This window comes from Rhopalosiphum maidis, chromosome 3 (assembly GCF_003676215.2).
Source record: "Rhopalosiphum maidis isolate BTI-1 chromosome 3, ASM367621v3, whole genome shotgun sequence".
NCBI classification, from domain to species: domain Eukaryota; kingdom Metazoa; phylum Arthropoda; class Insecta; order Hemiptera; family Aphididae; genus Rhopalosiphum; species Rhopalosiphum maidis.
This window is the reverse complement of record NC_040879.1, coordinates 53,580,945-53,594,144: the sequence shown is the minus strand read 5'-3', so window position 1 is coordinate 53,594,144 and position 13,200 is coordinate 53,580,945. Positions and strand designations below refer to the sequence as shown.

The following is a 13,200-nucleotide window of genomic DNA, read 5'->3' as shown; positions in this document are numbered from 1 at the left end:
ATTATCGAATTCAAAACATCATTAATTATATTATTTTATGAACTGTGAGTTTTAACGACTAAAATTGTACTTGTTGACATTTTACGAATATAATTCATTTATACGTATAATATATATGTTGCATTGATATAAGTTTTAATAAACTACTGTAAAATGTCTAAAATTAATAATACCCGCATGTGTTGTCTAATTATTTTTTCGTCTTACTGACACGCATCATAACAAATTTGCGTTCAGCAGATTATTTAAATAAAAAAATCGAACATTTATTTTAAAATATAATATCATAAATATTTAAATGCCATTTTTTTAAAATTTTCAGCATTGATTAATTATTTATAACAATATTATTTAAAACAAGTTTATCCTTAACGAATTTTTTCATATGTACTTTACTATAGCTGTCCCCGTGCATGTCACCCGTACAAAATGCACCCGTGTTAAGTTTGGTTGTCTATAATGCTAACAACGCTAACACTTAGCGTAAGGATAAAAACTATTTTTGGTTTTCTGATTTGGTGTATAGATGATATCTCTGACATATCAATTGTACATAACTTTCCCGCCTAAAGTTCCATTCTTTCAATCGAATAACCGATTATGTATCATTCGTTAAAAATAATCTATTATTCGAATAATCGAAATAAATCGCACAGCCCTAAGCATAATAAATAGGTAATATATTGAGGTCATTAACCGGGATAAAAAAATATCCTATCTTATGACGGAGATAAAATTACACACATTGATCATAATTTCATCAAAATAAGTTGAGTAGGTTCGGAATGTATCAAAAACACGTAAACGTATGTGTATATTTATAGGTATACAATTTATAAAATGTACACGTTTATTTTAATCAGCAGATAAGAGATAACTCAGAGTTAACTTAGACAAATTCTATTGCGATAGAAACCTTATCCGTCATATACTCTTTCGTTTAAAAAAAAATCAAGAAGATCTGATTAGTAGTTCCAGAGTTTACTCTGTACAAAGATTTTCATTTTACAATTATATAGTTAGAAGAATATCGAAGGCATAAACGTAGGCTTTTATTAATATTTTTATTTAAAAGTTATTTATGAGTATTTTCTAGTTCTATTATTTTTCAATAAAATAATGAATAATTAATAGTTTTTTTTAACTACAATTTATTTAAAAATTAAAATATCATTAAAAGCTTACGCTATATCATAGATAATATTCTTAGCTTTAAGTTAGGTAATATGAGACTATTATTAAAGCTAATAATATAAAATAGATTCTTGAAATTGTTTTGAATGCAAATTTACTATGATGAACGTAAAACAGAGATAATACATGCAGGACGACATCCACCTAAGAAGATCTGGATGATTATATATTGATATTTATTATTTAGTGTATCTATCCTTCACACAGGCAATATAATAAAAACACTAACAACTACCCATTTAATGTCTCACATCAATTTATTGAAACGATAATTATTAAAAAAAAAAATAATAATTGTATAGACTGGTATGTTTTAGACACATGATGAAAACAATATAGCAACTTTTAACATATAGTCATATGTTTTTAGGCTGTTTACAATTTTTTTTCTGACCGATTTCGAGATGTCACCAAATTTGTTACATTCATTGTTATTATTATTTTTGAATCAAAATTTTCATAATTTTACCACTGTAAAATAATTATTAATTTACCTAATTACGTCAACATAGTGGTACGTTTTTTTTAATCATAATTTTAAAATCATATGTATGATTCTAATAACATTTTTAAATTGCACTCGCTAATGGCCCGATTTCCAAAAAAATAATTCAAAGGTTTGGGAATGTAATTTATAATTTTTTTTTAAATCACTTGAATTTAATTTAAAATAGTGACACAATTGATCTCATGATAACTCTGAATATTTAAACACTCAATTCGCAATCCAAATAGGTATCACTAGAGAATAATGAATTCTTTAAATTCGATAATAATAAGTAATGGTCGTATAGACTAAATATATAAGCAAATTCGTTGAGAATATACTTGTTTCAAATAATATTATTATAAATAATTGGACAACTTTGAAAAACAAAAAATACAATATTTAAATATTTATTTTATACTTTAAAATAATTATTTGTTTTTTTATAAAAAATAAACGTAGCTTATTGACTATTATAATTTATAAATATCTACGATGTATTATTATATAATACAATTCATGGTTTTAATTTTAAGGTTAATAGTCAATAGGTACCTACTTAGGTACTTTTTTGATACCTATGTATTTATTTTTTAATTATTAAATAATCTAAATTCAAAATTTAAAATATAATATTCAAAAAAATCAGGGTGCTAACTCTGTAGTAACTGTGAAGTGTACCTACTCCGCAATTTCGTTAGTCACCGTACCTATAGTGTGTAATCGATGTGCTAAATTTGAATTCAATAGTAAATTATTGCATTCAAGAAACGATTCTGAATAGGAGACGGTTTATGCAATTTATTTATCTTTTAGTAGGTCAAATGGTAATTTAAACTAATTTTTGTCAAAAACATAATTATAATACATTTATACTTATTATATAATATTAAAAATTACAATATTATTATGCATTTATGCCTATAAAATATTATGCATTTGTATTATTTAGGTTTTTTGGTTTCTATAAAATAAAGACAATAAAGTAGGTATAACAACTAATAAAAAACCTATTGTAATTAGTTTTTAATACTTATTACCAATAAAATAGAACATTTTATTAATTTTATAATTTTAACATTTTCGTAATTTGGACCAATCTAATCAATATTTGAACTTCGAATGATTATAAAAAAAATTTTCCACATTTATTTAAAAAGTTCTAAATTTCTTATTTTAATAAGATAACTAATATGGAATCTTGAACTTAACTTCCAACACTTTCAAGATTTTTGGAAAACTGAAATTTAAAAAAAAAATTGTAAGAGCATAAAAAGCATAAAACTAGACTAAATATTTTTAAAATAGCGTTATGAATAGAAAATAATAATTTAAGTAATAATAGAATGTTAAAAATGTCTATGGTTAATATTTGTTTTCTTAAATTGTTAGGTTTCCATATTATTTTGAAAAGTACTAGTATTTGGGAATTTTGATCACCCAAGGTATTAACTGATCTAACTTTCTATCATAAACCACCTTCGAAATAAGATTGCACCAAAAAACAACTGCACATACCATCATTGCAAAACAAATACATCCGTGGCTTCACTGAGAATCCAACAATTTTATTATACGTTCAACTTATTTGGTGTTTTGAGTTATTGAAACGTCACAGTAATTAAGGTATATATACTTACATAGGCAGCATAGGCTACACAAAAAGCATATTAATATTAAACCTACATATTTCACACTAAATCACAAAAGAACATTATTTTTTAATCTCATGTTCTTATCTTATAGTGTATTATGTGTATGTACATTTGTCTAACTCCACACACAGCTAGTATACTGCTTATGTCTGCATTATTTATTACGACCACAGACTAATAATATACAATATAATATATATCTCATTTAATTAATTTATTGACTTAAGAAATAAGTAAAATCGATAATATGCATACATCGAATGTAATATATTATCATATATTTTATCTTGACTGAAATTTAACGCATAAATTATTATTAAATATAATAAATTATTATACAGTTTTATACTTATTATAAAAGATTTTAATTTTGATTATCAGACATCGATAATGATGTATGTTTTTCTATAATGACGAGGGTACTACTTTGATAATTAATATATTGAGATTATATTGTCTAACTACCTACTATCTGTAAAATATTAGTATATAAACGATGTTAGATGAATAAATGACTCAATGGCATTTAATGATAGATTACAATATAATATTGTATATTTATACGTTGCTAATTTTCTGTCAAATATAATACTAAAAAACATAATTTATACATGGACATCGAACATTCAAACATGGTTAACCAAATTAAATGATTATAGTTTAAAATGTCTATAAATTGTCATTATTTTTTAATTGCATTTATAAACCTATATGTAGTATGTGAGTATTGAGATTAATAGAACTTTTAAATGGTATTGAATATTAATAATTCATTTTAAGTACCAGTAATTAATGATTACAATCAGTATTTAAAATAAAATACTCAACTACTATTTTTCATAAATATTTAGGTAACAGCCAATATGTAGATAGATACCGACTATTGATCCGCAATACGTTGTTTAAGTGTTTTCCAAGCATTAAAGCAGGATATAAGCTTATTAAAATGAAATATTTAATTTATGCCTATATATTTAATTATATATATATATATGTATAATACATATTTATAGACTACCTTTACCATGTATGTATCTAAAAAGTAAAAAGTAAAAATTACAATTGTAATTATTCAATGTTATATTATAATTTATTATATAGGTAGGTATAACAATATTATATTGATTAGACATCACATGCAAGCTTTCGCAGTCTATCAATTCAATAGGGTACCTTTTAATTTTTATTGTGTTTAGTCAAATTGATGACAGTCGTGTGTAAAATGTATGCGAGGTACAAATGTACCTATACTACTGTTGTACAAACGATGTATAACCCACAGTTAGCTACAAGACATAAGTATATGTATATAGGTCCGTTTCAGTATAATATGTGTGTGTGTGCAAGGGTAGGAGCGGGGTAGGATATAGAAAAAATACGAGTGCCATAATAATAAAATTAAAAAAACCGTTTGCGAAACGCGCGTAATGCGTACGGATCGTACGAAAATATACATTACAGTAGTCGATCTACTCGATCTCAATAGGACATAGGTCGTAAACATAGCCACCAACCAAAGCGTAACATTATAGGTACACTTTATTAGAGATGGTATCTGACAAGTGACAATCACATGGAAAGGTCGCGGGGGACCACTCGAGACGGATATCCTCTTATACACGTGATCGCGAGTTGTTACGTTTACACTTTACCTATAATGTAACAGTGTATATTAATTACATACACACGTAGTAGAACCTATATAATATATATACGTGTACATTCTGTCGTGTCCTACTTAAGTAAAACGTCGTTGTAGTATAACGTTATGTAACCACACGGATGCGACGACGTACCTACCTAATATGTTATATAGTTAGTTAAGTATTGTAATAATGTAATATTTAACGCAAACCGAAAAACACCGTACTGACAAAAATAATTACAATTATATAGTGTATTAGTATATACCCAAGTTTTAACCATCGAAAACGAGACGTGTGCCTGAATACACGAATATCCTAATTGTATAATTAGTGGCAGGCGACACTCACATCTTCTATTTACTGCCCTAGGATAGTTATTGCTGTACTACACTATATAATAGTTGTTGACTTGTTGTATATATTAATTATAATGCGCATGTACGTGTAACTAAAAATTATTATTATTATTTATTTATTTTATTTTTTAATTTTTTTACATATTATTTTTAGTGCGGGTAACACTTTTATTTTTAGTTGGCAGAATATAATATAGGATTAAATTATAAATAATATTAATTATAGTATTATAGTAATTCTAATAACAAATTTACACATGGGTCGTAGGTAAATGACATTAAGTTTAAGATGTTGGATAGATATAGATATTGGAAGTCTGTTTTAGGTCTTAGGCTTTCGAATATGTGATCAGTATGACGTGCAAGCGCATATTAATTGGCGGATGTTCGGTCAAATGTGACTGTGTGGGATTGACATTTCTATTTAATATCAAAATGAGGAGGCAGACTTCAACCTTCAACTCACTACTTATAAATATTGTCCCCATACACGTAACACGTGTGTAGTATATAAAATGTACCGCAGAGTATATCAACAATAATAATTATATAGGTATAAACCTAATACGCTGTAAGCAAGTCGTAGCCCACCTTCGGAGGGGGACTCGAAAAACTATCGGGAGGCTTAACCCCCCCCCCCCCCCCTTTAACCGTAAATGAATCACATATTTTGGTACTTGTGTAATAGCGGTACTGGAAGTGCGGAAATCAATAAAACCAATTAGGTATATTACATACAGACTACAACCATAATAAAATGTTAAAGGGAGGTAAGAACTGCAGTTTGGGGTTACTCGGCGTACGTATAATGCGCATGTACCTATATACGCCAACACGATAAGTGCATATCGTCGAGCACGTACCGTCGCCGCCGCCGGGCTCGGAGTTCCGGATCGCGGTTGACAGCGCGAGCGGTCAAAGATCAGCTGTATAAAAATAATACTGGCGTGGACATCCGCCACGGACGCCGCCGAACGCTGCCCGAAAAACCAGAACGCAACAATATCATGTTATTCGTTGTAGTAAACAACAAAATCGGATTCGAGTCTGGTCCCCTCTCAATTATACCACTCGACGGAATATTTTCGCCGCCGTGGATCCATCTCGTAGGTACATACGCCGCCGTCCCGCTCCCCTTCCCGTCACAGACGTTAAGTATTTTTTTCCGTCGCAGATACCGGCGGCGGCGGCTCTAATCAGCCAGCGACCAGCGACGACCGCGCGCCACCGCGGTTCTACCACTGATTAGAACACGACTGCAACACGGTCCGTAGCTGCTGCAGTAGTACTATTACAGCGCCCGCAGACCGCGTCCAGTGTCCCGCTGTCGCCGAGTAGACGGTTGTGCTCCAAGTCTGTACTCGGCGCAGTCGCGTCTCTCAAGTCCGTCTACTGATCGGCCCGGTCGAGTACCCACCACTTACCGCTGTGGAAAAGCGCGCACGACACGGGCTCGGGGCACATGGTTTGATAACGTTGCCAGCAGAGCTACAGCTGCAGCCCGACAATATCACAGTCGGCCGAAGACGACGACGACGATAGTCTTCGTGTTTTCTCAATAGTGTTTGCGTTTTGACGATTTTCCACCACTGCGCCCTCGTCGTTGCTCGACCGCGGAGGAATGCCTCCGGGAGACTCGATAACCGTTCATACGTAGTCTGGCGTGTAGGTTCCGTTCGCGGTGACCGGAGTGACGGCGGTAATATTGTTATTATTATTATTATTATTATTGTCAGGTACTATTGGCGACTGCTTTGTTCGACTACTTGTACTGCGGTGCGCCGACCGACGATCTGGACAAATGGCGAGGTCGGACGACTCGTACAAAGAAGGATATCTCTACTTTCCGCCTCACGGAGTACTATCGCAGCTAAAGGTTAGTCCGTCAACGTTATTGCCTACCTCCGTGATAATCCGTCGGTGGTACCTGATCCACTGGGATATTATTGTTTAAAAACGTTTTTTGATTTTATTATAAAATTACCCTGGTTTTCCTACCAGTACAAATTGCCATTACTTATAAATTCCACCAATACCTACCTCCCGAATATCCTTTTTATACCAAATTTAAAATTTGTCTTTCAGAAATCCTGGCAGAAACGTTATTGTAGATTATTCAAATGGAGTAAACATGGTATAGATCGCCTGGAAGTATTTGACGGTACTGAAGACCAGAAATCTTCAAATATTGCCTCTATAATACCATTGGAAAGCTGTGTGAAAATCACACAAGATGCTCAAAAACATCAACCTAATGTGTTCGCGGTAAGTCAATTATTATTTTAAAATAGGTTTTTAATTAATAAGCTTTTTAAAAGATTAATGATAAGATATGAGTAAGTTATATTTAAATGCATCATTAATTTACAACTAACTATACCTATTTAAATGTTTATACAACTTAATATTTAAAAGCTTACAATTTAAATGTAGGCACTATTTTTCAACACTAGTATAGATATATATGAATAGTATATCATAGTAATAACTAAATTATGTCCCAAAATGTTTAATTTTATGGGGCTTGCAATACATTTTTAAATTAAAACAAAACTACAGAATATGCCAAAATATATTTGATTACAGTTATTAAGATTGAATTAAGTAAAGATTTAAAAACTATTCTATTTAAGTGAAAAACTCCATAGAGTATAAACTATGTATATATATTTATATGATATAGACTATATCTATACTTATATTGCATTTTTTTATAAAAACAATATTAATACATTAAGTACATAGTACAGCATATGTAGTTACTAGTTAGCTCAAAGCAGGTAAAAGGATTCCGAGTCATGGTTTATTATAAACTTATAGTACTTTATTTAATGTATGTAAAAATGTAACTATATTTAAAAAAGAATATAAAATCTTATTAGATACCTACCTAAATTGCTAAATGAAATATATTATTCATAAATAGGTACAGTCAATAATGTAAATATTTGGTTTAATGTTTTTTTTAGTTTAATAAAGTATTTTATCCATATAGCTTTATAATTTAACTTAGCCTGTCTTTAATTTCTGGCAAGAATTTATTTTTGTTAAACAAGTTTGATTAATTAAAACAAAATTGTATATATTGAAATTAGTTGCTTTCATAAATTGTTTGATGAAATAATTCGATTATGGACTGAATGCCAATAAATTCATAAGTAATTAAATACTTTTTTCCTTTTAATAACTTCCATTAATTAAGAAAAAATTGCTATCATAAATTGTTTAAAATAATCTTTTAATGTACTATTGATTATTGTAATATGTTACCAAGCACTTATTAAACTCAATAAAAATATAAATTATGTTATTAGAGTGTTTATTATTACTTTGTAATCAATTTTTATTATGATTATTTCATAATACTATTTTAATGTTTAAAATAGCCTTAAATTATTTATTCAGAAATAAAATATAAGCATCTTTATATAATCTAAAAATATTATATCTGATAAAAGATTAATTATTATTTGAAGCTGATTAATATTTAAATTGACAAATACTTTAGTACTATATAATCATTTATATTATAATACTGCTGTAATTTTTATTAATTAACAATTAAAATACTTAAAAACATTTATAATTAGAATTAATTTGATAATATTGTCTTTTCAAATTTTATATTCCAAACATGAAAGATTTGAATTATTTAAACTATAGATATTTTTATGTAGGTAATATAGTTTATATACATTATACATATTATAGTTTTAGGTAGTATATTACAATTTATTTTTTCATTTAAATTGAATATACAAGTTATAAATGAATTAATTATCTAAATTCTAAATTATTGATTATAAGTTGTGTATTCGTCTTGGCACTCGGTAACTGTTCCAATTTAAAAAAAAAAATATATTAATCCAAAAACTTTATTAGGTATAATGAAAAAAAAATTAATAAAATCCCACAGACTTTGATAGAAATTTGTTGAATGAGCTATAAAGAGTTTGGTAATAGTTTTTTAAAACATTGATATACAATTGTTATTGATAATTTGATATTTCTTAAACTTCTGCATCATTGCAATTCAACAATTATAGTAAAGGTTAATAATGTAATTATAATAGTTTATAGTAATCACCATATTATAATTACTGGGATATTAAGATTACTATATGTTATAGTTAATTATCAAATATCTATTTATTTATTTTTATAATTCTTATGCAAACTAAATAAAAATAATTGTATTTACTGAATAACAATAAATACATAATTAAATATTTATATATTGTTAATAGCTTTAATATATTATGTTTTTTATCTTCTCATTTAAATATAAATTGCAGTATACTAATTATAAATCAATATATCAAATTATGGATTATAGAGCTGCATAATAATTTGTGCCCTAGGAAATTTAATATGATTAAATTTAAAGTTACTGTATTATTGCAATTTAGAAATTATAGTAAAGGTTAATAATTTAATTAGTAATTTCCATAATTATAGTTATTGGAATATTAAAATTACTATATGTTAGATAGTTAAATAACAATTATTAATATTGATGATTTTAATGTATAATTAAAAGTTATTAAGTAATAACAGTCTTAAGTATGATCTTTCGTATTTAAATATTTAATTTATATTGTTTTATTGTACATTGAAAATTCCATATCCACATTATTGTCTTACAGTCATAAAATATATCAAATTTAAGTTTGCAAAGCAACTTTTGTATTGTTAGTTTAAATATTAAAGTTAATTAATCGTTATCAAACTTGAAGAAGAGAACAATATATTTCTGTTTTCTTGTTGGTTTTTTACGATATTTTAGTTTTCAAATTAATATTTTTTGAACACTGAAATATGTAAAAAATTCATACTTAAATACTTTTAGTTCATCTTTTACTGTATTCTATTATTTTTATTTACTAATTTTGTTATTTGTTTATTTATGATATAGGTTTGGACAAAAACCGGTGTTCATCATTTTGCTGCAAACAATGAACAAGAAATGACTGACTGGATATGTGCTTTGCAAGCTGTGGCATTTAGAGATAATGTTTCAAGACAAACAATTGAAGAAGACAATGATTTATATTGTTCATCTGGAGATGGTAAGCCAACTTAAAACAATTTTATATCTAGTAAGAGAATGGTTTATTTCCACTATAAAATTGTTAAGTATGTGTTTAATCTTTAATGTTAATAAAAAATGAAAAATGTTAATATACTTTTTGTGGTGATTATATGTCATCTGTAGTCAATAGTTCTTACATTTTTAAATTATAATCATAACACAAAAACAAACTAAATGTATAAGACTTTTAGTCAAAATTATTCAAGTGTGATGAAAAATAAAATTACACTATTAATTTTACAAAAAATACATATTATCGTTTAACTTCTCTTGAAAATGAACTTAAAATTATAAAAAAAACATTCAAATAAAAAAAAAAAATAAGCAAAAAGCAATTTCACAAAAAGCAATTTCACAAAATGATATTTACCATTAATAAATGGTTAAATAAACCATAAATATTGTTCCCTTCAAAACGTCCATGTTTTTTCTCTTGTATTATAAAATACTAAGTATCTGTTAATGTGTTAATATTTTTTAATTTGTTTTGTCTGATCTATTATATAATATAGTAATTAAACTGATTTGTTTTTGTCAGTGGCGCTACCTAATATTCTTTAAAGTAGAAAAAACTTACAAAAAATAACTATTGAAATAAACACTTAAATATTACAAATTTGTAATCATTAGAACAAATAATAAATTTCCACAGCACTCTGCTATAAGTCAAGTCACGTAAATAAGAAAATTAATTAAGTTTCAAACATTGTTAATGAATTTAAATCCTAATATTATATATATATTTCAAAATTCAAATACAATTATCTCACTTTAATATTTAAATTATTATTTTCAGCTGGTGTTTTTAGTGTTAAATTAATATCATCTGATGCCAGTGAACGTTGTGGTTTAAAAGAACAAACTTATACATTAGTCATTACTCCTGTCGCTCTACAATTACGAGAGTCTGATGAAAATGATACACTACTTCTAACGTGGCCATATAGATTTATTCGAAGATATGGGTATAGAGCTGGTAGATTTACATTTGAAGCTGGTCGCAAATGTGCTAGCGGTGAAGGCGTGTTTCATTTGGAACATTCAAACCAACAGGAGATATTTCGATGCATTTCATCAAAAATGAAAAGTATGAAAAAACTATTGAATGGTGGAGGTGATGCAACATCCATCATGTGTGGTGATAATCAGTTCAGAGCAGCTTTATCTATGATGGCCCGTTCTCGAAGCCCTTTACCGCCATCACCCACTAGTACTACTCCATTAATTTTGGACAATGATTTTAATAGCTTTTCTTGTTCAATCAAACCTCTTATGCCTCTACCAACATTATTAGTACCTCCAACTACATCTCCGCCGCCACCACCACTAAAACCAAAACCAAAGGCAATTTTTTCCAAAAAGCTACCTACTCCTTTTATGAACGACCCTTACAACGAAACTAAAGAAATAGAATCACCAGATGCAGCATATGAAGATGTCCAAGTGAGAAATGACGCCTGGAGGACTATGGGCTTAAATGATTCAAATCATTGCGAAAAACCTTATGCTAGTAATACTATAATATCTGATGATGGTGCTGAACATTATGACCATCTACAACATTTTGGTTTCATATCTAAAACAGCACCTGGATATAGACAAATTCATCCTATTGCTTTAACAACAAAACAAAAATCCATAGTTAAAGCAGATACCGTGATGATGCCTGCTCGTAAAGCTGACGATTCACATTACGGTTATGGTACTATCAATAAAAAAAACTCGACCGAAGAAAATCGCTCAAATAACGAGTCTTTGGATTCTGTAGCACACAATGAATTGCAATATGCTATGGTCTTCAAGCCTAATAAGGTCTAGTCTTATTTTTATTATTAATGAAAACCAATTTTTAAATTTATATATTTTTTATTATATTTTCCTATGTCTATACAAAATGTCATATATTTATTACATATAGATTCTGACATGGAAGAAATTAATTTTTTTACATATTTTATTATTGACTACATCACATTTAGATATTTTTGTTAGTAAATTTATTTTACAGTGTTTAATTTTAGTTTCTTGTATTTGTTTTATTTAATTTATAATAACTTTTAATTTTTAATAATATCATATGTGCAATAATCACAGTGAAAAAGATTTATAAATGTTTATTTTATTAATGTCGTAATTCTACTCTAATATATAATATATATATATATATATGAGTTATTCTGAATATATAAAATACTAATAATGATGAAACTAAATGTATAAATATTTATAGTTTTAAAATTCTATTATGAAACAATATTTACCTATTTATTTTTTTACGTCTTTAAAAATTAAATTAAATTGTTTAAAATAAAATAATTTTAACTTAATTTTGTACAAATATTTTTGTATAACATCAATCAAATAAAAATCTATAAAAAAAAAATGTTTATTCACTTTCAACATGTATGACATTGCACATGAAGCTCATTAAAAACTATTTACAATGTATCGTGAATTAATGTATTATATAACTGTATAAGAATTTTTAATTAACAACTATTTTACTCTATGTATAATAAATGAAAAACCAAAATGTATTACCAATAATTATATGTATATACATACAGTTTATATATTAAATATTTATTTGTGTATTATATAAGTATATTAATTATTGAGTAGGTATTGTTTAGGATTAAAATAAATTTAAGACAAATGCTTTCAGTTCATAAGTTTGGTTAAAATAAAAATTAGTTGCCACTTCTTAAAACTCAATTTTTGTATTAAATCAAAGAAAAAACATAAAAAAAAAATACAATGAATAAGCAAT

The 13,200-nt window shown here is 27.3% G+C and overlaps 1 protein-coding gene across 1 annotated transcript; it reads left to right on the top strand.

The window, feature by feature from the left end:
• Window positions 1–6,541: 6,541 nt before the first annotated feature.
• LOC113556618 (docking protein 2) lies at window positions 6,542–12,370 on the top strand. The gene is made up of 5 exons (XM_026961680.2): window positions 6,542–7,003; window positions 7,075–7,214; window positions 7,424–7,603; window positions 10,254–10,407; window positions 11,227–12,370. The coding sequence occupies exons 2-5, from the start codon at window positions 7,140–7,142 to the stop codon at window positions 12,246–12,248; spliced, it is 1,431 nt and encodes a 476-aa protein (XP_026817481.1). The 5' UTR covers window positions 6,542–7,003; window positions 7,075–7,139; the 3' UTR covers window positions 12,249–12,370.
• Window positions 12,371–13,200: the final 830 nt, after the last annotated feature.

Excerpts from the sequence above, each read along its gene's own strand:
- LOC113556618 (XM_026961680.2), top strand. The coding sequence starts at position 7,140 with ATGGCGAGGTCGGACGACTCGTACAAAGAAGGATATCTCTACTTTCCG. Across the intron at positions 7,215-7,423 it reads GAGTACTATCGCAGCTAAAG|AAATCCTGGCAGAAACGTTA; the intron begins GTTAGTCCGTCA and ends TTTGTCTTTCAG. Across the intron at positions 7,604-10,253 it reads ATCAACCTAATGTGTTCGCG|GTTTGGACAAAAACCGGTGT; the intron begins GTAAGTCAATTA and ends TTTATGATATAG.